Genomic DNA, 26,484 nt, shown 5'->3' on the forward strand with positions numbered 1-26,484 from the left:
ACCATTTCAACAGAATTTGGTATATACATGACTCATTTGTGTTTGAGAATAAGAGATCATACTGCAAGGGTGAATACCACAGATAAATTTAACATGCTCTCTGGTATCATATTGTATAAAATAGCAGAGATTCAGACTTGTGTGCAATATGTGTATGGAGACGAAGCTGTGGTTAAAAAACTAGTTGTTAAATACAAATTCCACTACTTCCTTAAACACTCAATCTGCTGAATTTGAGACAAGAAACCAAAATGGATCTCAAGAAACTGGAATGCTACAGATAAACTTAACAGAAAACTTTTTTCCTTATTATGCAAGACAAAATACAGAGAGCTCAAGTAACATTTTCTTCTATCATTATCAGTGACAATGTAATGCATGTAAAGGTTTCTGTTGCTGAGCTTTTATGTAAAATTGCAGCTAATCTAAAGCTAGAGCATTCATGCCTCAACAAATCGACAATTTGTTCACATGACTGTACTTTCAAGCCGGCCGGAGTGGCCGAGCGGTTCTAGGCGCTACAGTCTGGAACCGCGTGATCGCTGTGGTCGCAGGTTCGAATCCTGCCTCGGGCATGGATGTGTGTGATGTCCTTAGGTTAGTTAGGTTTAAGTAGTTCAAAGTTCTAGGGGACTGATGACCTGAGAAGTTAAATCCCATAGTGCTCAGAGCCATTTGAACCATTTTGTACTTTCAAATTTAAAAATGAGTACACCTTATACTATGTGTGTTCGCTGTAGAAAATATTCAAAGTGACTGTGGGCCACATTTCATGATAAGGATCTATTGTATGCTTTGGGTGGCACAATAAAGAGAAAGGTGTGGAACTAGGTGAAACTCTGAAAATGGCATGTTGGCTGTGCCAAAGATTTTTAAGAATGTGTGAAAACTCAGTCAAACAATAACCATGTTTGTACAGATGACCCTGAATAAGACTTGGATTAATGTCAAACCCATTGGAACAACGCCAAACTCTGAAATGACCAAATTTTTGATTATAACTGAGGATCCAACCACTCAATGACTGGTGCGTATTTAGAGGTGTATACTGATTCTTTTGAGGAGTCAAACGCTGCAGATACATACTTGCGCAACATGAATGTTGATTTGATAAGCCATAGATTGTTTGCCACTGTAGAAATTTCAAGTGGGAAAGGCTTAAAACAGAAATCTTATATTTCTTAAACATTAAAACTGTGTGCTGGTCTGGGTATATAATGTAGGACCTTTGTGTTTTGGGCAAAGGTTTGAGGTTTGAATCCCACTCCAGCACACAGTTTTAATGTGCTAGGGAGTTTTAAATCAGTGCACATTCTGCTGCAGAGTGGAAATTCATTCTGGAAGCTAAGGCATTGTTTTTTAAACCCATTTCACAACACAAGAATGTATTCACACCAGATGAAAGTGGAAGAATTTCTAGACTCTGTAAAATTGTGTATGGTTCAAGGTACTTTTTGTATCCCACATGGAACTTTTAATTTCTGGTTTAAATGTAATTTTAAAAAATTATTTCATGAGTTATCTTTAATCGTCCACAATCATCTGTCTGAATGCATTATTTATCATTTAGAAGAAGAGATGTTAGTTTACTGAATAATTAACTTCATGGACTGTTCCGTTCAGCACTTGGAATGGCTAAGAGTAATGCTAGTGTAGACTTGTACATCTATATTAGGCCTTTGTTTTACTGTTTTCTTCTCCTCCTCCTCCTCCTCCTCTTCCTGTTATTTTTATAGAAAGAAAAATTATAAAACATACAAATATTTATTATTGTATAGTATTATAATTACTTGCATATTCAGTCTTCACAAATGTGAATGCAAAATTTACTTAAGACTGAAAATAATGTTGACAAAATAATAAATTACAGTTGAATGCAGCTGTGTTGTAATCAGTTATGTCCACAGTTGTTTTATTTATTTGTGAATTTTACTGGTGGTTAATAAAAATTTCTATTTCCAGATCAAGTGCCCAAGAGTGTTCTAAATAATATTTCTGCCAAGATAAAGTCACGTTTGAATGTAGAAATGAATCCACAGTACAAGGATAATTTGGTGTCTAATGTTTGGGAGTCATCTTTAACTATTAACTGGCCAGACTTGATACAGTAGGTAGTAGTTTTACTCATCATGTTATTATTCAAATAAAATAACTTTGTGATTGACGGACTGCAGTCACAGGGATCAGTGTTAATGGCGTGCAGCCAGCCATGATGGACTAGGCTCTGTTTATACCCGTGTGCTCCTCAATAAAGATTTGTTATCGCTTGGCAGTTGTAGCATATTATTTGACTCACTGAAATGTCAATCACAGAGTTATTTTATTCTAATTATTACTGGCAAAATATTTTGAAATTAATGTGCATTACAATAGTTTTAAGTTGTTATTACTGCTAAAAGTGTATTTTAGTGACAAAACTGTTCGTGTGGAAATTTACATTCCTTTTTGACTAGCTTTTGGGGCTTCCAATGTTGCTACAAAAAGTAAAATAATTTTGAAAAATTGCCATCTTGCCTGTTGCCTTTCTCCAAATCAGTCAAAGTGGTTTTGAACAGTGCTGTCTGTACTAGTAGATAGCAAAGAATGGACCATGAAAATAAGTGAGCTTGTGTGAACAGTCAATACATTATCATCACTGCTGCCATTTCTAAATTCATTGCTGCACAGTGTTACAGACAAACACTGCAACCTGTGGTACTTCGGTTCAATAGAATGAGTATTTTTGTCAGACGTTCTGACAGAACTGATTTCAGTCACGTTGTAATGGTACAGATTGCTGCATTGTCATTGTCAGGACCAACTGTGCTGAAGTTTGTTGCATATGTACAGAACATTTGTTATCTTGGAAAAAAAAGATTTTCTGACAGTAATCCACACTGTATTTGCAAGATATTTTGATCATGTTACTCACAATTGCGAAGATTTCAGTTTGATTACATCACGGTCAGACAGATTCTGAAATCAGATACTGGATCACAAGGCATACCCAGGAGCAGTATAGACTTGGATCACAATGCAGTATTGATGAAGAGTAGGCTGAAGTTTGAGATTAGTCAGGAAGCATAAATACATAAAGAAGTGGGAGGCAGAAGTACTAAGAAATAATGAGATACGCTTGAAGTTCTCTAGATACAGCTATAAGGAATTACCCAGTAGGCGGTACAGTTGAAGAAGAATGTTCGTCTCTAAAAAGGGCAGTCACAGAAGTTTGAAAGAAAAACGTAGGTACAAAGAAGGTAACTGTGAAGGAACCATGGGTAATAGAAGAAATACTTCAGTTGATCGATGAAAGAAGGAAGTACAAAAATGTTCAGGGAAATTCAGGGATACAGAAATGTCTCTGAGGAATGAAATAAATAGGAAGTGCAGGGAAGCTAAGACGAAATGGCTGCAGGAAAAATGTGAATAAATTGAAAAGGAAATGATTGTAGGAAGGACTGACTCAGCATATAGGAAAGTCAAAATAACCTTTGGTGAAATTAAAAGCAAGATTTCAGTTTGATTACATCACGGTCAGACAGATTCTGAAATCAGATACTGGATCACAAGGCATACCCAGGAGCAGTATAGACTTGGATCACAATGCAGTATTGATGAAGAGTAGGCTGGTTACATTAAGAGTGCAATGGGAATTCCACTGTTAAGAGCAGGAGAGAGAGAGAGAGAGGATAGGTGGAAAGAGTATATTGAAGATCTCTATGAGGGGGAAGATTGGTCTGATGTGATAGAAGAAGAAACAAGAGTTGATTTACAAGAGATGGGGCATCCAGCTTCTGAATAAGAATTTAAGAGAGCTTTGGAGGACTTAAGATCAAATAAGGCAGAAGGGATAGATAACATTCCATCAGAATTTCTAAAATCATTGGAAGAAGTGGCAACAAATAGACTGTTCACATTGGTGTGTAGAATGTATAAGTCTGGTGACATTCCATCTGACTTTCTGAAAAATATAATCCACTTAATTCCGAAGATTGCAAGAGCTGACAGCTCATGCATCAAAGTTGCTGACAAGAGTAATACACTGAAGAATGGAAAAGAAAATTTAGGATGTGTTTGGTGACAATCAGTTTGGCCCTAGGAAAGATAAAGGCACCGGAGAGGCAATACTGATAATGGAAGAAAGAACTAAAGAAAAATTAAGACACCTTCATAGGGTCTGTTGACCTGGAAAAGCATTTGACAGTGTAAAATTGTTCAAGATGTTTGTAATTCTGAGAAAAATATGGGTAAGCTGTAGGGAGAGATTGGTACTGTACAGTGTGTGAAGAGCCAAGAGGGAATAGTAAGAGTGGACAATCAAGAACAAAGTGCCTGGATTAAAAAGGATGTAAGACAGGGATGTAGTCTTTCTCCCTTTCTGTTCAATCTCTACATCGAAGAAGCAATGTTGGAAATAAAAGAAAGGTTCAGGAGTGGGATTAAAATTCAAGGTGAAAAGATATCAATGATATGATTCACTGATGACATTTTTATCCTAAGTGGAAGTGAAGAAGAATTACAGGATCTGCTGAACAGAATGAACAGTCTAATGAGTACAGAATATGGATTGAGAGTAAATCGAAAATGGACAAAAGTAATGAGAAGGAGCAGAAAAGAGAACAGCGAGAAACTTAACATCGGCATGGATAGTCATGAAGCAGGTGAAGCTAAGGAATTCTGTTACCTATGCAACAAAATAACCAATGCCAGATGGAGCAAGGAGAACATCAAAAGGACATCAAAAGCAAAATAGCACTGGCAAAAAAGGCATTTCTGGCCATGAGAAATCTACTAGTACCAAATGTAGGTCTTAATTTGAGGAAGAAATTTCTGAAAATGTATGTTTATAGCACAGTATTGGAAGATAGTGAAATATGGACTGTGGGAAAACGGGAACAGAAGAGAATTGAAGCATTTGAGACGTGGTGCTACAGACGAATGTTGAAAATTAGGTGGACTGATAATGTAAGGAATGGGGAAGTTCTGCGCAGAATCGGAGAGGAAAGGAATATGTGGAAAATGGTAACAATGAGAAGGGACAGGATGATAGGACATCTGTTAAGACATCAGGGAATGACTTCCATGGTACTAGAGGTAGCAATAGAGGGCAAAAACTGTAGAGTAAGATGGAGATTGGGATACGTCCAGCAAATAATTGAGAATGTAGGTAGAAAGCATTACTCGGAGGTGAAGAGGTTGGCACTGGAGACGAATTCATGGTGGGCTGCATCAAACCAGTCAGAAGACTGACTGAAAAAAAAACCCTCGCAATTTTCACCGTGTTCTGCCTGAGGATGAAGCCAATAGGGAACAGGTCCAGTAGTCATGCCTGTGTCATTGGTCTGCTCCGCGCCAGGTGTTCCATCCAAGGTAAGCTCTGGGCAGTAGCAGCAGCCATAGTGTTTTCAGGTCATAGCTGTTAATACTGCTGTGTGCGTGCTTTCTGGCTAATATGTTACTAGTTTCATCATCTGACATTCTGTTCCACCTCCCAAGTTGTAGTGGTCATTCATCATTTAAGCTTTCCTGGGGACTACATTGTTCTATTACTGTAGCCAGCTGCATTAAGTGCTCTGTCTTAGGTCGGCACCCACTAGGGGTGGCTGTCAGACTATTTTCTGGCCACTTGTGTTCAAATTATTAATCATTATCAAAATGACTTTTCTCAGGTTCTTGATTTGCTGTCTGAAGTACCACCATCTGTGCATCCTGTGTTGATTGTTCTGGGTTATTTGCTCTGTTACCATTTCCAGAACTGTTTTCCTCAGAGTTTGGATGATGTCAGCAGTCCTAGTGGTATGACCGGAATGACATACCACATTGGCATGTGGTGAGTGCTTGGTTTCTGTAGACCTAGATTATCCTTCACATTCCATAACAGAGCCAGGAGAAAGAAATCTGGCATTCTACAGATCGGAGCGCGGAATGTCAGATCCCTTAGTCGGGCAGGTAGGTTAGAAAATTTAAAAATGGAAATGGATAGATTAAAGTTAGATATAGTGGGAATTAGTGATGTTTGGTGGCAGGAGGAACAAGACTTCTGGACAGGTGACTACAGGGTTATAAACACAAAATCAAATAGGGTGCGGGTAAGCTACTACAAACAGCATAGTGAACACATTATTGTGGCCAAGATAGATACGAAGCCCACGCTACTACAGTAGTACAAGTTTATATGCCAACTAGCTCTGCAGATGGTGAAGAAATTGAAGAAATGTATGATGAAATAAAAGAAATTATTCAGATAGTGAAGGGTGACGAAAATTTAATAGTCATGGGTGACTGGAATTTGGTAGTAGGAAAAGGGAGAGAAGGAAACGTAGTAGGTGAATATGGATTGGGGCTAAGAAATGAAAGAGGAAGCTGCCTGGAAAAATTTTGCACAGAGCACAACTTAATCATAGCTAACACTTGGTTCAAGAATCATAAAAGAAGGCTGTATACATGGAAGAAGCCTGGAGACACAGACAGGTTTCAGATAGATTATCTAATGGTAAGACAGAGATTTAGGAACCAGGTTTTAAATTGTAAGACATTTCCAGGGTAGATGTGGACTCTGACCACAATCTATGGGTTATGACCTGTAGATTAAAACTGAAGAAACTGCAAAAAGGTGGGAATTTAAGGAGATGGGACCTGGATAAACTGAAAGAACCAGAGGTTGTACAGAGTTTCAGGGAGAGCATAAGGGAACAATTGACAGAAACGGGGGAAAGAAATACAGTAGAAGACGAATGGGTAGCTTTGAGGGATGAAATAGTGAAGACAGCAGAGGATCAAGTAGGTAAAAAGACGAGGGCTAGTAGAAATCCTTGGGTAGCAGAAGATATATTGAATTTAATTGATGAAAGGAGAAAATATAAAAATGCAGTAAATGAAGCAGTCAAAAAGGAATACAAACGTCTCAAAAATGAGATCGACAGGAAGTGGAAAATGGCTAAGCAGGGATGCCTAGAGGACAAATGTAAGGACGTAGAGGCTTATCTCACTAGGGATAAGATAGATACTGCCTACAGGAAGATTAAAGAGACCTTTGGAGAGAAGAGAACCACTTGTATGAATATCAAGAGCTCAGATGGAAACCCAGTTCTAAGCAAAGAAGGGAAAGCAGAAAGGTGGAAGGAGTATATAGAAGGTCTATACAAGGGCGATGTACTTGAGGACAATATTATGGAAGTGGAGGAGGATGTAGATGAAGATGAAATGGGAGATACGATACTGCATGAAGAGTTTGACATAGCGCTGAAAGACCTGAGTCGAAACGAGGTCCCCGGAGTAGACAACATTCCATTGGAACTACTGACGGCCTTGGGAGAGCCAGTCCTGACAAAACTCTACCATCTGGTGAGCAAGATGTATGAAACAGGCGAAATACCATCAGACTTCAAGAAGAATATAATAATTCCAATTCCAAAGAAAGCAGGTGTTGACAGATGTAAAAATTACCGAACTATCAGTTTAATAAGTCATGGCTGCAAAATACTAATGCGAATTCTTTACAGAAGAATGGAAAAACTAGTAGAAGCCGACCTCAGATCAGTTTGGATTCCGTAGAAATGTTGGAACATGTGAGGCAATACTGACCCTACGACTTATCTTAGAAGAAAGATTAAGAAAAGGCAAACCTACGTTTCTAGCATTTGTAGACTTAGAGAAAGCTTTTGACAACGTAAACTGGAATACTCTCTTTCAAATTGTGAAGGTGGCAGGGGTAAAATACTGCGAGCGAAAGGCTATTTACAATTTGTACAGAAACCAGATGGCAGTTATAAGAGTCGAGGGACATGAAAGAGAGGCAGTGGTTGGGAAGGGAGTGAGACAGGGTTGTAGCCTATCCCCGATGTTATTGAATCTGTATATTGAGCAAGCAGTAAAGGAAACAAAAGAAAAATTCGGAGTAGGTATTAAAATCCAGGGAGAAGAAATAAAAACTTTGAGGTTCGCCGATGACATTGTAATTCTGTCAGAGACAGCAAAGGACTTGGAAGAGCAGTTGAACGGAATGGATAGTGTCTTGAAAGGAGGATATAAGATGAACATCAACAAAAGCAAAACTAGGATAATGGAATGTAGTCGAATTAAGTCGGGTGATGCTGAGGAAATTAGATTAGGAAATGAGACACGTAAAGTAGTAAATGAGTTTTGCTATTTGGGGAGCAAAATAACTGATGATGGTCAAAGTATAGAGGATATAAAATGTAGACTGGCAGTAGCAAGGAAAGTGTTTCTGAAGAAGAGAAATTTGTTAACATCGAGTGTAGATTTAAGTGTCAGGAAGTCATTTCTGAAAGTATTTGTATGGAATGTAGCCATGTATTGAAGTGAAACGTGGACGATAAATAATTTGGACAAGAAGAGAATAGAACTTTTTGAAATGTGGTGCTACAGAAGAATGCTGAAGATTAGATGGGTAGATCACATAACTAATGAGGAAGTATTGAATAGGATTGGGGAGAAGAGAAGTTTGTGGCAAAACTTGACTAGAAGAAGGGATCGGTTGGTAGGACATGTTCTGAGGCATCAAGGGATCACCAATTTAGTATTGGAGGGCAGCATGTAAGGTAAAAATCGTAGAGGGAGACCAAGAGATGAATACACTAAGCAGATTCAAAAGGATACCGTATTTACTCGAATGTAAGCCGCACCTGCAAAATGAGACTCGAAATCAAGGAAAAAAGAATTTCCCGAATCTAAGCCGCACCTGAAATTTGAGACTCGATATTCAAGGGGAGAGAAAAGTTATAGGCCGCACCTCCAAATCGAAACAAAGTTGGTCCATTGTGATATGAGACACAATTTAGGTCGAATGAATGACAATACAGTAGTTTGGTTCGAGTCGTAAGCTTAGCAGTTAAGCTTTACCAGGTACCGATAGCCATTGCTATGCATCAGGCGCTCCGTCCCTATTTATATGGGTACCCTTCCTTTTTCATGTGCTTCGTTTGGTTTGAATTGATTGCTTATTTTTCTTTGATGTGATTAGTGCCGTTTTCTTTGTTATAGGTGTTTACGTCACCCTAAGCTGAAAATTCATTACTGTACTGTGTCATGCATTGTTTGTTGCATTCTGATAATGAGTGTTTACAACCTGTCACCGCCCACGGCATGGCTTGCTTTTGTGTGCGCTACCGCTGCTTACAATAAAAAAAAAGAGAGGAATCATCTCATTAGCGAAACAATAGCAAGGGACTGCTATTTGTTATTACTTACACTGATGCTTTCTTTGATAATGATCAACAAGAACCAAATAATAGACTGCGTATGATAGATGATGTTCTGAACAAGAGTTTAGCGAAAATTTTTCTTTGTTTGAAAATCTTTGCAGACGCCTCTTCAGTACGTTACATTCTGCACAGAAATTAGAGTCATCTTAGATTTAAAAATCTAGTCAATTGCTGTGCTTCATTTCTGACTGTATCACTATTAGGCATAAGAATAATACGAATATAAACATGACATGATATGTATATTCTTCCGCGTTTGCTGTTGTCTCACTCTAGTTTTGTAGTTTATTAGGCAGACAGGATTCAAATGAGATAGCAGCAAACACGAAAGAATACATGGCAAAATGTTTATATTCATATTATTCTTATGGTGAAGAGAATACTGCATGTGATTCACAATTCATAAAAGTTCCTATTAGCAACCATCTCTTCTCACGGGTAGGAAAAAATTCAGAATGTAGAGTTGGCCATATTGACAAACATCCCAAACAGTCTTGCCAGTCGGATTTTCGTAGTACATTGAGATGCTGCTACTTTCTACCAACATTTTTCAGAACTTCCGCTTACTTTGCACTCGATTCTAAGCTGCAGGCGGTTTTTTGGATTACAAAAACCGGAAAAAAAGTGCGGCTTAGATTCGAGTAAATACGGTATAGGTTGCGGTAGGTACTGGGAGACGAAGAGGCTTGCAGAGGCTAGAGTAGCATGGAGAGCTGCATCAAACCAGTCTCAGGACTGAATACCACAACAACAACAACAACAGAGCCTTAATTTTTGTGGGCAGAAAATGCTCTTGGCGTTATATTTCAGAAAAATTCTACTGGTTTTTGGCAGTTATTGGTATGGCACCTGGCAAAAAACCACCTTATGTGCTTCTTCTTGTACTTCAGCTGACTCCTACAGTGGAGAAACTGCGCACAGTGTCTTCTGAATATTCCTGGAAGAATATCCGTGTCTATGGAGTACAGACAGCAGGTGCTCAATCTGCATTGTCAAATTGTCTGAAAGTGAGAGTGGTCATGCCTGCTGAACCAGAGTCCTGAGTACACTGTTGTGCACTGGATGTGACAGTTACTGCCTTGCAAGTACAGTTCATTGTGAGTTGGTTTTCAGTAAATTCTATGACCAAAAGTGCCGTCTGTCACCCTCTGGACACAAACATCTAAGAATGGGAGTTATCCATCCTTCTCCATTTCCACTGTGAATTTCATGTTAGGGTGGAGTCAGTTCATGTCCCAGGAAAACGAGGAGCTTTTCCCTGCTGTGGAGCCAAATAACAAAAGTGTCATTCATGTATCTGTTGAAGCATTTCAGTTGATTTGGGGCCAATACAATGCCTCATCTTCAAATCTCTCCATAAAGACGTTTGTCACCACTGATGAGAGTAGGCTGACCATTGCCACCCTTTCTGTTTTCTCATAGAATTCACCCCATATAGGAAGTGTGTTGAAGTGAAAATGTGCCTGAACAAGTCCAGGAGAGCCCCATTCAAATTTTCTCCAATTAATTCTAGGAATTCATTCAGTGGCACTTGGTGGACAAGGAAACTGTTGTTGATGCTAACCACAACGTCAGAATCAGTGATGTGTGGTTGCTTCAGATGCTGTAGGAAATCTTCAGAGTTGCAAATGTAATGTGCACATTTGCCCACATGTCTTGAGAGCATCTTCTTAAAGTGCTGAGTGGTGGGGTAGGTGACTGTGCCAATGTTCTGCACTTTTGGACTTGTAGGAACCTTTTCTTTGTTAACCTCGGACCATCCATAAAGACCCATCGACACACAACTATCTGTCTGCGTCGATATCTGCACGAATGTCTCCTCGTGCAGTAGATCACTGCAAATGTGGTCTGTTCACACAACACAACTTCCACTCTACTGCTTACACACTATCTGTCAGTAACTTCAAAGTTTTTAATTTATTCAGAAATCAAGGAAATTATGTCATGGTCTGTGTTCACACCACTTTGTGAAAAACAAAAAGCTAAGAAAATGCCAAAACAGAAAGACAGATAAAAATGGTTTACACAGAGGCTACTTATCAAAGGCAGCCCTCAAACATAAATTTACTTCACAAGTTGAGGATGAACTTGATATCTGATGCAATTAGACACTTGAATGAGGGGATCAACTTCTCCACTTGAGCAGCTTATGGTGACATTCAGGTTCATGAAAATAGGAGCTACTAGGATTGCCAGTGCAATGTCAAAACAAACATTAAGTGAAATAATAAACGTGAGCTATTTATGCTGTCCTGAATGATAATTTCCTGAAGGCAAGTAAATTACTTACAGTAGGCATACCTAAATTCTGACAAGTTACAGATCATATTTTTGTAATTTTAGACATGTTTGAGACACATTGTATTTTTAGAAGTTTATGTATGTGCCCAATGAGCTATAGTTCTGTTTGCTTCCAAGTTGAGATTTTTAAGCCCCTGCCAGAAGTCTAACAGCAACTTTTGCACCAGAATATGAAATACCTTTTGAACTCTAGAAAGGGATTCACCATGCAACTAGAAAGTTTCACTTGTGTGTAGTATTGTGGTAGTGAATTATGCAGTTCACCTCTAAATCACTGTTGTTAGGAACCACATAATATATTTGGAAGTAAAAGAAGTGTAATAATAATAACTGTCTCGAAGGCACCTTTCCAAGATCTTCCATCAGCAGCTTAATACAATATTCTGACAGCACTGTTCTTTAGAACAAATAGGGCCTTTTTATTTCTTCTTTTTTCCCTAAGTTGTCACAACTTACATTAGATTATAACATAGGACAGTACTGAGTGAAAGTACGCTAGCAATCTCCCGGCACCATATCGAATAGCAAAGCTCTTTGCAATAAACAGTCCGCAATGAATTGTTTTTAATTATGTACTGTTTACCCATTTCCCAAAGGGTCAATGGCCCATAATTTCTCTGTTAAAGAATTATAAGCAGTTGCCTTTTTATCCTTATTGCTGACATCCTGTTTTTAATTTTCCACAAACATGCATGACTGCTATATGTTTTGATAAATTTGGCAGTGAACTATCTAGAACAGTGACCTGTATCTGTAATTTCAATATTCACTCCGAACACACAGACTGAACAAGCAGCTGACCCATCACGTTTTAGCACCAGATCTGCAGCAATCTCTTGTCCGCATGCTCCAACGTGTCTGCACAAATGTGATTTGGATCCGCAGATTTGAGCGGTTTCACTCAAACATCTAGGTTTGCACAAATCTCCTGTTCACAGACACGGTGATCTGTCTGCACAGATGTGATGTGCAAAGACAGATTGTTGCATGTAGATAGGCCTTAAAGCCTGGATGGTACTGGAACTTTTGGCCTCAGCTGCTTTGTAACTTTTTCCGGTACGCTGGTTTCCTTTACAAAGCCGCTGGTCTGCCTGTCCACCTTGTTAGTGGGGTCCCTTTATATTGGTCTGTATGCTGGGCCATCTAGAAGTTGTCTAACTTTGCTGTCATCGTCTGCTTTCTGTAGGATGATGGTAGCATTCCTCTTATCTGCTGGTAATGCCACAATGATGACATTTTCTTGGAGGTGTCTGAGAGCCAGCCTCTCATCACTTATGATAAATTTAGGTAGAGCTTGGTCTTTGTGAGAACTTTTTTTAACATCGTGCAGCCCCATCAGCAACTGTGATAATTAAACATATAAAACGTCAGCCTCAGTTGCAAATAGAAACCAATCTTTACCTAGGTTTCATCCAAAATAATTTGGCCTTCTTCAGAGGCTATTGACACTAAACTATTGCATGCCGAAGTTTGTCCATGTCATGTATAAAACTATAGCACCGTAGTACCCAGTCATAAATGTACATTACTTAGCTGAAGAGAAACAGCAGGCTCCACTGCGAGGATGAGGTCGGTAGGCCGTGAGAGCTGCGCCGGAACTAATCGCAGCGAGCAGCTATGTACCGAGCACCACTGATGATGGGCATGCGCACGTGGAAATATAGATGCTTAACAGTAGCTACCTTTATGTTAGAAATTAGATTAATATAAGCATTAAAACTGTTAATGGCATAATATGTAACCAAACTTACTTCTGAGGAGAACGAGAACCCTGTAAATGGATTCGGAGCCCATAAGAAAGACTAGCTATTACTCCGCAAAATTATTCCTCAAATTTGAATACATTAGTATTTGACTAAAGAAAGTGGAGTTGGGCATCGGCGACTGCAAAGGAAACGTAACGTCTGGGCCGGTGAAGCAAAGTCTTCAGTAGAATACTAAATGTGTTCAAATTTGAAGAATAATTTTGCCTAGTAATAGCTAGTCGTTCTTACAGGCTCCGAATTCTTTTATAGGGTTCTCGTTCTCCTCAGAAGTAAGTTCAGTTACATATTATGCCATTAATAGTTTTAATGCTTATATTAATCCAATTCCTAATGTAAAGGTAGCTACTGTTAAGCATCTATATTTCCACGTGCGCATTCCCGTCATCAGTGGTACTTGGTACATAGCTGCTTGCTGCGATTAGTTCCGGCGCAGCTCTCGTAGCCTATAGACCTCGTCCGCGCAGTGGGGCCTGCTGATTATCTTCAGCTAAGTAATATAGATTAATGACTGGGTACTACGGTGCTATAGTTTTGTACTTGACATGGCCAGACTTTGGCATGCAATAGTTTAGTGTCAATAGCTTCTGAAGAAGGCCAAATTATTTTGGCTGAAACCTAGGTAAAGATTGGTTTCTATTTGCAACTGAGGCTGACGTGTTAGACACTTTGTGAGAACCTGTCATGTCTCTCATCAGAATTCTTCGGCTTCACTTGGAGGTAATTTGAGAGCACCCTGCTCAACTATCTGGTATTGGACTGCACAGAAGTTGACTGCCCGCTGGAGCAAATGGACATTGATGGACGACAGAACAGTGTCACTGCAGCGGTGCACCCACCTAGTGAGTGCGCCACTGGTCTTGTCACGTGAATAAACAGGCCAATAGTGCCCCTTGTGGTTGGCATAAATACCGACAAACCTTGACTACTCAGTCAGTCATGTACTTCATCTAACAGTATTTGTTACCATCTCCACCGTACTACTGACTACTGATTGATGACTTCACTTTTGGTTTTCCTCTTTGGTCTCAATTTGGATCATGTCTTGTACTTGACCTGTTGACAGAGTCTTGTTGAAAGTTTGTTAGACTTCGTTGCCGCATAGGTTGCTATTGACTTGCTCTTGTTTTGTCTGTCAGCCTGTTGCCCGACTCCCGCATGGGTTTGAGTACCATATGCAGGCAGTTTTCCCACCTTGTCATCATCGTTTATCTCCAATTTTTCTGACGTGCACCAGTATCCAGCTACCCACAGACACAGCAATTGGTGACAAGGAAAAAGGAAATTTCATAGCATGGAAGCAAAATTGGTTAGCCTGCTTGAGCAACTGCTACAGCTGATGTACCAGCAGCAGATACAGAAGGACTTGTTACAAAAGTCACTTCATCTCTTGGCAGACAAACTTAATGTGCAGGAGGCCACTGTGCCCCAGGTCCTTGCCCCCCATCTACATTCCATTCTCCGTTGTTTCTTCCTTTCAGTGATGCTACGGTGGACTGGGATACATATTTTTATCAACTGAAGCAACATTTCACAGCATTTCAAGTCGTGGACGATTCATTGCTTTTCTCCTCTGAAAATTGGCTCCTTTGTCTGACCCTGTCACCCCCTCCTTTCAGGAGATATGTTTTCTGCTGATTAATTATTTTTCACAGTGTTGCCATGTGGTTGCCTCCAGGGTAGAATTTCATCAATATCATAAACAACAGTGGCAGTGATACCGCTCATGGGTCACTGACTTGCAAAGACTCGGCTAAAAATGTGATTTTACTTGTGCCAATCAAGGCTGTAAGGTTTCCTACACTGAGTCCTTGATTCATGATGGGTTGGTTCAACTGGTGCCTGACCTGGAGTTTCACACAGCAGTGTTGAAAATCGATAACCTGTTTTAGGATATCTTTCATATCCCTCATTTGCTAGCAAACGACCATGTCAAGGTCACAAGTGACATCAGTTCATACAGCATCGCATGTGCCACCTGAATGTCATAAACAAAGGACCACCATCCTGTTGCAGCAACGTTGTGATTTGAGTATCCAATGTCTCTTATTTCTGAGCCTTCAGTTGCCCCTCAGCGATGGTTACAGGGGCCACTCCCTTCATGCCCGCAGTGTTTTTCTGCTCACTTCTGAGCACTTTCCAGGTCACTGGGGGTCCTGTACACGCTGTGGCAAGGAGGGGCACCTCAACTCAGTATGTCACAGTTGCATGACCAGCCACACGCGGCACTGTGACCAAATCAGGATACAATACACACACTGCAGACAGTATTCCTCCAAGGTGATCCCTTCATGCAGAAATGGTTTCTCACGCTTCACATGTCTCACAAAGACATTAGTTTTCAGGACTGGGCCATTGTTGAAGGGCAACTCAAGGCTCAGAAGTCAGAGACATCGGATAGACAAATCACAACGTTGCTGCAACCTGGTGGTGGTCCTATGTTTATGACATTGAGGTGGCACATGCGATGCCATATGAACTGATGTCACTCATTGATCAATCAATTAACTATCTTATGTCTGACAGGGTTCACCTGATTTGTCTGCGCCCTCACTCAATTTGGTGGCCTATAGAGATGGCGCAATTTCTCTTCATGGGCAGTTCTTGATTGCGGCAACTTACAAATACATTACTTGACGTTTAACATTCCTTGTCGTCAACCGTCCATTGGCTACCATCTTTTTTGCCATCCAATGACTCCAAGGAGTTGAGATTTTCTATCTTGGAGTCTTTCCACTGTGGTCCCTTTTCAGGAACTGGACAACTCTGCATGGCATTTTTGCCTGTCTTTCAACCAGATTTGGGGTGTACTTCAGATTTTTCAGGCACACATCACCCTTCCGCCAATGCCATGTCTTGTTTTTACCACATCAAACCAATTCTGGTGGCCTTACAGGCTGCTGTGAAGCAGGAACTTTCTTATCTGCAGGCAGCTAGTGTTGTTGAACCTGTCAAATCTAGTGATGATGGGGCCATGCCCCTAGTCATCATACCAAAAGCCGAATGGGTTTCTACGCTTGTCTGGGGATTTCAAGACAACCATCAATGCTCAGTGACAGATGGAAACCTATCCTATTTCCCGGCAAGCTGATCTCTCATCAAATTGGCTGGAATGGGTGGTGCCAAACTATTTATCGAGGTAGACCAGTTTGGGGTGATAAAAGTACAAGTGATTCCCCTTTGGCATTTCCTCAGCCCCTGCAATATTCCAGCGATTTCTGTACTAGTTGATACGGCATATTGTGTCTTGGGTCAATTACTTGGATGATGATTTTGTCACAAGATCCTCTTGCCAGAAGCATCTGGAAAACATCTGTACCCTGTACACGACCCTGTGGGATGCGGGCCTGCATTATTGTTGAGAATAGTGCAGATTTTTTCAGCCAGGAGTGGAGTACTTGGAGTATTGTCTCTCTAAAGAGGGAATCCAACCTACTAATCGGAACATTGCCGCCATCACTTCTTTACCTCGCCCAATGAACTTACCTGAATTAAAAGCATTTTTGGGCAAGCTCATCTAATATGCTGAATTCTTACCCCAGGTGGCCCACATGCCATAACCTGTTAATCAGTTGCTTAAAAAGGGGGTGCCTTGTACCTGGAACCATGCCTGTCACCAGGCTTTTGTCAAATTGAAAACCATGCTGACATCTGCAACCTGCCTCATGCCCTTTCCTCCCAATCGCCATTGGTTGTGGCAGCTGATGCATCCATCTGCAGAATCGGAGTGTCTTGACACACAGGAATGGGGATGGTTCCAAATGGCCTATAATATATGCATACAAGACCCTGACCCAAGCACAGCGTTATTATTACCAGATCGAAAAGGAGCCCTTGCTAGTAGTGTTCAGTCAAGTCTTGAACCTGATTTTGACCAACAGGAGGTCCTCTGCTTGTACATCGATGCTGAACGACAATATTTTTGAGCAGTTTTCCCCTTGTGGTCACATGTGTAGCTGTCATGACATGCCAGGATCCCACCCTACGATAGGTCCTTAGCTATGTAATCCATGGCTGTCCTCATTATGTTGCTCATCGGTTGACGACAGAACTCCGACCTTGGAAACAGCTTTTTTGCCAACTCTTAGTTGTGGGTGATGTGCATCTGTCTCGGTACCCAATAGGATGACATCACATGATTATTCCAGGAGTATTTCTTCGTAAGGTATTTAGTTTGCTCCACTGGGGTCATTGTGGGATGTTAACCATGAAGACGCTAGCTCACCGCCATGTGTACTGGCCCAGGAGCAACAGTGACAGAGATGGTCCGTAGTTGTGAAGCATGCACCTGGCACTAGGCACCATTCCCTCAGTCCTTTGCACCCTAGCGTACTCCCCACCTCCCTTGGGGTCGCATCCATATCAATTTTACAGGCCCATTTTTGGGGCATATGTGGTTTGCTCATTGTCACTGCTGATTTGGAGTACTGCCATATCGTATGCGTGGCATCCACCTTAGCCGAGGATGCCATTATTGCCTTGGCCCAAGTTTTGGCAGTTAAAGGGTTGCCTCTCACATTGGTTTCTGACAATAGCCCACAATTCATGGCCTCTGCCTTCAAGGACTTCTGTGCTGCCAATGGCATTAAACGCATTTGTAGCCCTCCATTCCACTGTCCCTTCAGTGGTGAAGCTGTACACCTGATCCAAACTTTTAAGCAGTAGATGAATAAATTATTGAATCCTTCGTCACCACAGTGGCCCTAACATTGTTTTTGAGCATTTATTGCGCCACATTGACTAAGAACCAACTTTGGCCTCGGACACAAGCACCCCTCTACAGCCTCTTCTTCCACTGCATTCTGGTGCCAGTGTGACACAACCACCAGAACCCTGTAGATGTCCCATTGTTGCGATGGCCATCCCCTCTTGCTCCCTGTGGATCAGTGGCTCTCCCTGAAATGTCCATGTCCAACACATTTCCAGTGGACACTAGCGACCGCACTTCCTCCTTGCAGCCTACAGTCGATTAGACTGCAGTTTTGCCTGTACCTTTGTTCCACCTTCCACAGCACCGTCTGAGCTGTTTACACTCATATGCACCGGTTTCAGGCAGGAGGGATCTGGTATTGGGCATTGGGCTGTTGAATGCCCACTGGAGCAAATGGACTCGATGGACGATAGAGGACGGTGTTGCTGCACCACTGCACTTGTCTAGTGAGTGCACCATTGTCTCACCACGTGAATACATTGACCAATAGTGTCCCTTGCAGCTGGCATAAACACCACTGCACCTCAACCACTCAATCAGCTGTGTACTTCGCCTAATGGCATTCATTACTGTCTCCTCCATCCTACTGACTATTCGTTGATGACTTTGATTTGGTATTGGTTTTTCTCTTTGATCTCAATTTGGATTATGTCTCATCCTTGACCTGTTGACAATGTTTTGTCGAAAGTTTGCTACACTATGTTGTTGCATAGACTGCATTGACTTGTTCTTGTTGTATCGGGTTCACCGTTCGCTCAGCCCTGTCGCTCGACTCTGCCATAGATCTGAGTCATCATTTCTCTCCTTTTTTTTCTGATATGTGCACCAGTATCCAGCTACTTATAGACACAGAAAACTTCACTGACAAAGCCTGAGACAGAGACTTCTCTGGGGTAACCGCAAAGTTGACACCCTTGCTAAATATCTTCAATCTGGTCTTGTTGAGTTGCTTCTAACTAAGGCTGAAAAGTTATGTAAGATTATTCTCATTCTGCTTCGCCTTGTTGTTGTTATGACAGTCAAACTTGGATTGTTGACAGGCTGCTAATTTCTTCTTCATGCATTCTGCTGGAGACGACAAAGTGGTATCCACTCAGTTCCAATTGTGGCTGGTAAAGCCAGTGGCACTAGACAGGTGTAGAGATTGCTATTCATGGCAACCACTAAGTCCCATTCTTGATCGGTGAAGCCAGTGGCAGTAAACAAGTGTAGAGAGAATAATTCCCTGGAAGCCCCTTATTAATGCTTAGCTTTCCCACTGTTTAATCCTGTTGGCTGCTTTGGAGTTTATGTGCTGTTTAAGCCTTGCAAGTACTGGACTAATGTCCTCTTCAAGGCATCTTGGCATGGAAGTGAGAGAACTGAGTATCCTCCCTTTTCTTTGTCACAGCGTATCCAACTTTCTGATATTCAGATCTATTTCCTCCTCCTTGTAGAGTCTTCCGATGTAGATTTTCATGCTTTCCTTACGAGGCATTGTAGTCTTAAAAAATATCCTAGATTTATTTAGGCTCATTTTAACTTCAACATACTTCCTGTATGGGGTCAGTTCAGTGAACAGAAGGGGGTGGCAATGGGCAGCCCACTCATACTGGTGGTAGTGAACCTATTTATAGAGATATTGGAAGATTAGGCACTTGCATCAGCACCAGATCAACTGAATTGTTTCTTCAGATAAATGGCTGACACCTTCAAAACACAGACCCATGGCAGGGAAAAGCTCCATGCTCTCCTGGAACACCTGAACTCACACCACCCTAATATAAAATTTGCAATGGGAATGGAGAAGAATGGCTAATTCCCATTCTTAGATGCTCCTCAGAGGAATGCAGATGCCACTTTTAGTCATGGTCTTTGCCAAAAACTTACTCTGATCTGTATCTACACGGCAGTAGCTGCCACCATCCAGTGCAGAAAAACAGTGTCCTCAAAACTCTGGTTCATTGGGCACAAACACTTTTGGATCCAGACAACTTCATAACAGAGGTAGAAAACCTGCCTCTTGTGTTCTACTGAAACAAATGTTCCTCCAGAGATATTCAGAAGACACTGCACCCTGAAGTAATGTAAAAAGGAGGGGCAAAGTAGGTTGCTTTTTTGCCACGTCCCAGACTATCTCCCAAAATCAGCAGAAATCTTATCAGATAAAACTTCTGTTAGGAAGTGTAAAGGATTATGTGGGCCTACAGAAATTGGGCATTTACCACACACCTTGTCAGTGTGGTATGTCCTATATCAGACCACAAGGACTTTTATAATCAAGTATAAGAAGCACATGTTGCACACCAGACTCAGAGGAGCTTCGAAGTCAGCTATAGTGGAACATTGTTTGGAACTAAATCATTTGAAGGATGCTATGATGTCAAGATTCTTATAAAGACACCCAAATACATAGAAATAAAGGTCTCACAGGATTTTTATCGACTGTGACACAGGGTAGCAGCTTAGCTCCTCCTGGAATCCAGCACTTTATCTCTGAAAGATGCAACAAAGGCATCATCCAAAGTCCAGGAAAATAGCTTTGGAAATGGTGATGGAGAAAATAACCCAGCACAACCAATTCAGGGTGCACAGACAGTGGTATTTTCATAGCAAGTCAAGTACCTGAGTGTGGTAATTTTGAGAACAAATTACAATTTGAACACAAGTAGCCAGAAAATAATCAGACAGCCACTCCTGGCAGACGTGCATCTGGGACAGAGTGGTTGGCTACAGCAATAAATAGTACAGTCCACAGGAGATCTTAAAAGGTGGCAATCAGAAGATTCATTGCCCAGTACAACTTGGAGGTGGAACAGAATGTCAAATGACAAAATATTTAACTGTCAACAATTGAAAAGTACACGCACAGCATTTGGAACTGATACGACTAGAAAATACTACGGTTTCTTCTAGTGACAGACGTGTGCGTCTTACGGAGTACTTGGTGTGGTGCAGACCAATGACGGAGCACCTAAGCACATAACCCCTTGTAGACATAAATACTGGACCTGTCCCACACTGGACTTGGCCTCAGGGAGCACCTGATGAAGACTGCAAGCTAAGCGATCAAAATGTCATGTAAGTCCGATGTGGATTACTGGCGGAAAACTCGATGTTCCAAGATGACAACACCTTGCTGGGAATATCAGAAGATCTACAAAATGTTTAAGGAAAATCCCAATAATGGCAAATTTAGGAAATCAATTGTGGCTACACAGTAGACTATTGTCATTCTGGGAGATTTTAGAGAAACAAGAAGGGAAAAGTTGAATTAGAGCAGGGTAACTCGTACCACACCATGGCTTTCTGTAAAGTAGTCGTGTCCTAAATGAAGCTTAGAGAAACAGGGAGGATGCAAAACTGGTTTCTACTTCATAAGTTGAATCATTTATTGAAATATCTGCATCAAATTACACTTTGATGTGCATGGGGCAGCAAAACATTTCTCAGTTGTGCTGCTGGAGAATTTAATCGGGATATAATCTCTCCCTTAAATTATTCTTAAAATCAAAAGCAGGCTTTTGCTTAAGAAGAAAGAAGGCTTTTGTCAGTAATTAATGGTCAATAAAACCATCTCACTATCATCTACAAGTGGAGAAGACAAGTAATGGGGCATATTCTGAAATTAATAATCTGCTAATAATTAAGAGCATGAGACGTGTCTAATGAAATACCACTACTTTGTACCAGTAGCAGAAAGATGCAAGGGACTTAAAATTACTTGAGGAATTATTTGTTCAACTGCTGGCTCAGTAAACTTTCCTGATGTAATAATTGGTTGTATTCATGTCTGGTCTCCGGCCGGAACATATTGTCGTGTAGACACACTATTTCAGCGGTCCACCTGGCTGCCATCTTCAAGTGATGTACGAATTGTTTGTCCAATGTAGTTTTTCCCACAATGGCAGGAAATCTTGTAGACCCCGGGCTTTCTCAAACCCAACTCATCCTTCACCAAACCCATCAGAGCTCTGGTTTTAGCTGGTGGATAGAATACACTATTAATACCAAATTTCTTTAGAATTCTTCCTATTTTTTGAAGATATGCTTCCTGCAATAGGTAGGATTGCTCGTACCTTCTTTTGGTTCTCGCGAAGGTCCAACATGTAGAGTACAATGGACCTGTCATCAGTATAACCGTTCTGCTTGAACACAACTTTTAGATGATCCAGTTTGTGTGTCAAAACTATCTGCAACTGAGATGGCGTAAGCTCTTTTTACCAATGTATGTAGGATCCCATTGTGTTGGTATGGTGGTTGACAACTTGATGCATGAAGATATCAGTCTGTATGTGAGGACTTAAGATAAATACTATGTCATAATGTCCCGTCATCCGTCCGGTAGACCAAGACATCTAAAAAAGGAAGTTTTCTGTCCTTTACAACTTCCAATGTGAACTTAATATTGGGATGCAGACAGTTAAAATGATCTAGGAAATGGTCCAGAGCATCCCTCCCATGTGCCCATACAATAAACGTATTGTTGACCTATCTCCAGAAACAAGTTGGTTTTAAGAACGCCATCTTCAGTGCCATGTCCTCAAAATCTTCCATAAACAAATTGGCGACTATGGGGGATAATGGACCCTCCAAGTCATTCCGTCAGTTTGTTCAAAGTATTTGTCATTAAATAAAAAATGTGTCAACATCGATATATGGTGACAAAGCTTAGTTGTTTCTTTGTCCAATTTTTCACCAGTGAACTGCAAAGAATCTTCAAGAGGAACACAACATCAAAATTAACAAGAAAATCCTTGGAACTGAGACACAAAGACTTCAAACTCTGAATAAAAACCCGATAATTGGAAATATGGTGTTTGCGTTTTCCAGCATGGGGATTGAGAATGGATGCTAAATGCTTGGCTAGGTTGTAAGTAGGAGTGCCCAAATTGCTAACAATAGACCGAAGAGGAACTCCTTGCTTGTGTACCTGAGCCAAACCGTATACTCTTGGTGGGACTGCAGCACCAGATCTAAGTTTCTTAGGAACATCGTCAGATAACAAACCCTTCTTCAATAATGAAAGTGTCTTGCATTTTATACATTCAGTTCGATCATTCTGCAAGCTTTGGTATACTGAGTCTGCAAGCAAAATATATATTTTACCCACACAATCATCCCGCAAGAGAAGAACTGTTACATTGTCATTGTCTGCTGGTAGAATTACTAAATCCTGGTCTTCTCTGATAGCCCAGATTGTGGTTCTTTCAAGCGAGGATATCTTAGGTCGCAGGGATGGCACCCGACTCAACATATGAGACCTCATGCCTAAGCTTATCAGCCAGATTGTCGGGAAACTTGGACACCCCTTGTCCAGTGGCAGAAATGAATTCCGTAATGGGAACATTCTTTTGTGTAGGAGCAAAATTCAACCCCTTTTCCAATACTGCCAGTTTAGCATCGTCCAGTTATTTGGTTGTGAGGTTGGTCCCAACATGTCAATGAGTGTCATCATCCGTTAGTGTAGACTGAGAAGAAAGCTGTTGAAACTTCAAAGGTTGCCTGTAGACGGCGTTTGCAAGGACCCACTTTGATATACCTGGAAACGATAAATTGATATCAAATGATACTGACAGCTTTTGATTACCTAAACAAGGACCATTGTTTCACACTGCCTAACAGATCAGTTAGGACTTAGGGTTTTACACCAATCCCCTTACCCAACAAGTTCAGGGTACTGTGTTTCAGTGAAACTGAGCCAGTGGGACTCAATTTTTAACTGTTTCTAGGAAGCCTGCTTTGTCCCATGTTGAGAGAACATAAATGTAAAAGGATAGGAGTCTATTAATCGTCATCACTTTAAATGTATGGTGAATAATGTGTCTCTTAGGCACCAAAAGATAGGAAGGCATACCAGTGCACTCAGTGTTTATGCATGGGGTCTCGATCAACATTTTGAAGATGCCCTTCTGACAGCCATCGAGGGAACAGGATGCAACCAACTACAGTGTGTGGCGCACTTTGGAACAAACGACGCCTGTCGTCTGGGCTGAGAGGTCATTCTCAGATTATTCCAGTGACTGGCAGAATAGCTTGAGAAGACCAGCTTTGTGCACGGAGTTTCAACAAAACTCACAATTTGCAACATTGCCCTGAGAACTGATCATGGCCCTTTGGTTATGAGTTGAGTAAAAGGACTGAACCAGAGACTTTGGAAGTTCTGAGACAAGCAAGGCTGCAACTTCCTGGATTTATGCCGTAGGGTTGTTAAATGGGTCAGGTGTGCACTACACATAAGAGGCTGCTAATATGCTAGCTGACTGTGTGTGACTTTCACCCAAGGGTTTTTTAAATGTGGCAATTCTCTGTCCAATCCAGACACTGAAAGCAGTATGAAACCAATAAGTACCAGTGTAAAATCGTAAGAAATGCCTCCCACGGATGAGGGTATTAAAATCTTAATGGTGAACTGCAGAAGAATTTGTAACAAAATGCCAGAGTTTGAACCGCTCCTGAAAAGCGGTGAAGTTCACATAATACTAGGTACAGAAAGCTGGTTGAAACCTGAAATAGATAGCAGTGATATTTTTGGGGAAAATTTGAATGTGTAATTAAAGGATAGGCAAATGGGAAATGGAGGTGGTGTATTTCGCAGTAGACAAGAAACTCAAATCCATTGAGGTAAAAATCAAAGCTGCATGTGAGATCGTTCGGGTGAGACTCAGTATCAGGGATGAGCATAAAATAATTGGATCCTTCTGTCGCACACCAGACTCATCTCCTGATGTAAGTAAAAACTTCAGAGAAAACCTCACTACACTTGTACACATGTTCCACAGTCATACTCTAATCATTGGTGGAGACTTTAATTTTTCCCAATTAATTGTTGGATGATTACAGTTTTGTTAGTGGTGAGCGTCATAAGATATCCTGTGAAACTATACTAAATGCCTTGTCTGAGAACTGCCTAGAACAGATAGTTAGGAACCCCACATTCAAGATGGAGATACATTGGATCTAATAGCAACAAATAGACCTGACCTCTTTGAGGATGCCCACATTGAATCTAGTATCAGTGACCACGAAGTGGTTGTGGCATCTATGATTACCAAAGTATAAAGAACAAGTAAAACAATCAGAAAGATAATGTTCAGTAAACTAGATACAAAGTCAGTTGCATCATATCTGAATGAGGGACTTGACACTTTCGGCACAGGGCTGGATCACGTAGAGGAACTATGGCTCAAGTTTAAAAGCATAGTTGACCATGGACTGGTTAGATATCTACCTAGTAGAATAGTCCATAATGGGAGGGAACCTCTGTGGTATACAATTACTGTAAAGAAACTTCTAAAGAAACAGAGATTACTTAATAATAGTTGTAAAACATCGCTAGGGCTATAGATAGAGAGATGCCAAATGAAACTTGTTTGGCTGTCGAGAGAGCAATGCGTGATGCTTTCAATGATTACCATAGCAGAATATTGTCAAATGATCTTACGCATAACCCAAAGAAATTCTGGTCACATGGAAAAACTGTTAGGGCCACCAAAGTTTGTGCCCAATCCCTAGTGTGCGAGACAAGCTGAAAGTGAGGAAACCAAAGCAAAAGGTGAAATGCTTAACCCAGTTTTCAAATTTTCCTTTACAAAGTAAATCCCAGGAGAACTGCCCCAACATAGCCATCATATCACAGAAAAGATGAATGAAATAAGTATTAGTGAGTGGTGTTGAGAAACAACTGAAACTGTTAAAATTGAACATAGGCCCCAGGCCTATTGGAATCCTTATCGCATTCTATACTGAATTTGCTGCTGACATGAACATACAGCTGCACTCAACTTTCTGATATGTGAAGTGTACCAGTTTTACAGGGATACCCTGTACTACTGCCCCCCCCCCCCCCTCTGCCCCCACCCATGCCTCTGCCCCCACCCAAACCGTAAAGTAAAAGGAAAGCTTTAGTGCGCCTTACTGTTGATATAATAATTTTGTATTCCACTCAGTTTTACCACAGTTCTGTACCGACCTGTTCAATATGCTCCTTTACTATGCATAATGCACTTTTAACTTATATCATGTATTTTTATGTAATTTTTTGTTTTTTCTTCATTTTAAATGTATGTTTTATGTATTTTTTTGTTTTTTCTTCATTTTAAATGTAAACCTGTAAATTCAAATTGTGAATGGCCAGGCTGGTGGCCCCACATTCTTCTCTCTTGGAATAGATGGCAGCACTTTTGCCACTCTGGTTTACCAATTTGTCTCCTCATTCAGATCTGCTACTCCCTGTTCTGCACTCATAGGCAGCACGCTGTGCCTGGTACATGTGCTGCTCGGGGACCACAGCACAGTGTAAGTTTTGTGTTATCATTTGTGTATTTCTTGACCCAGGTAGTTGTCTGTAGTACTGTCTGGTGCCACTTTCGCATTGACATAGGTTTCACAGCACCTAGCCCCACCAACAGTTTCAAAATGTTTTTTAAAAGTTTTTAAATCTTTTTAGAGTTTTCCTTGTTTTTTGTGTGTGTTGCAGTGTGTAAAAATTATCTCCCATCTTTTGCTATTTCAAGTATGACACCTG

The 26,484-nt window shown here is 40.9% G+C and overlaps 1 protein-coding gene across 2 annotated transcripts in view; it reads left to right on the forward strand.

The window, feature by feature from the left end:
* LOC126263140 (ATP-dependent RNA helicase DHX30-like) overlaps positions 1 to 26,484 on the forward strand; it is a 304,491-nt gene that overhangs the window by 29,189 nt on the left and 248,818 nt on the right. Inside the window, exon 2 of one of the 2 annotated variants that reach the window (XM_049960170.1) lies at positions 1,963 to 2,107. In XM_049960170.1, coding sequence (XP_049816127.1) covers positions 1,963 to 2,107 — 145 coding nt within the window. Of the gene's footprint in view, positions 1 to 1,962; positions 2,108 to 5,774; positions 5,810 to 26,484 lie in introns of those variants that run through there. The other variant, XM_049960171.1, reaches the window with a different exon arrangement.

Source organism: Schistocerca nitens, chromosome 6 (genome assembly GCF_023898315.1).
Source record: "Schistocerca nitens isolate TAMUIC-IGC-003100 chromosome 6, iqSchNite1.1, whole genome shotgun sequence".
NCBI classification, from domain to species: Eukaryota; Metazoa; Arthropoda; class Insecta; order Orthoptera; family Acrididae; genus Schistocerca; species Schistocerca nitens.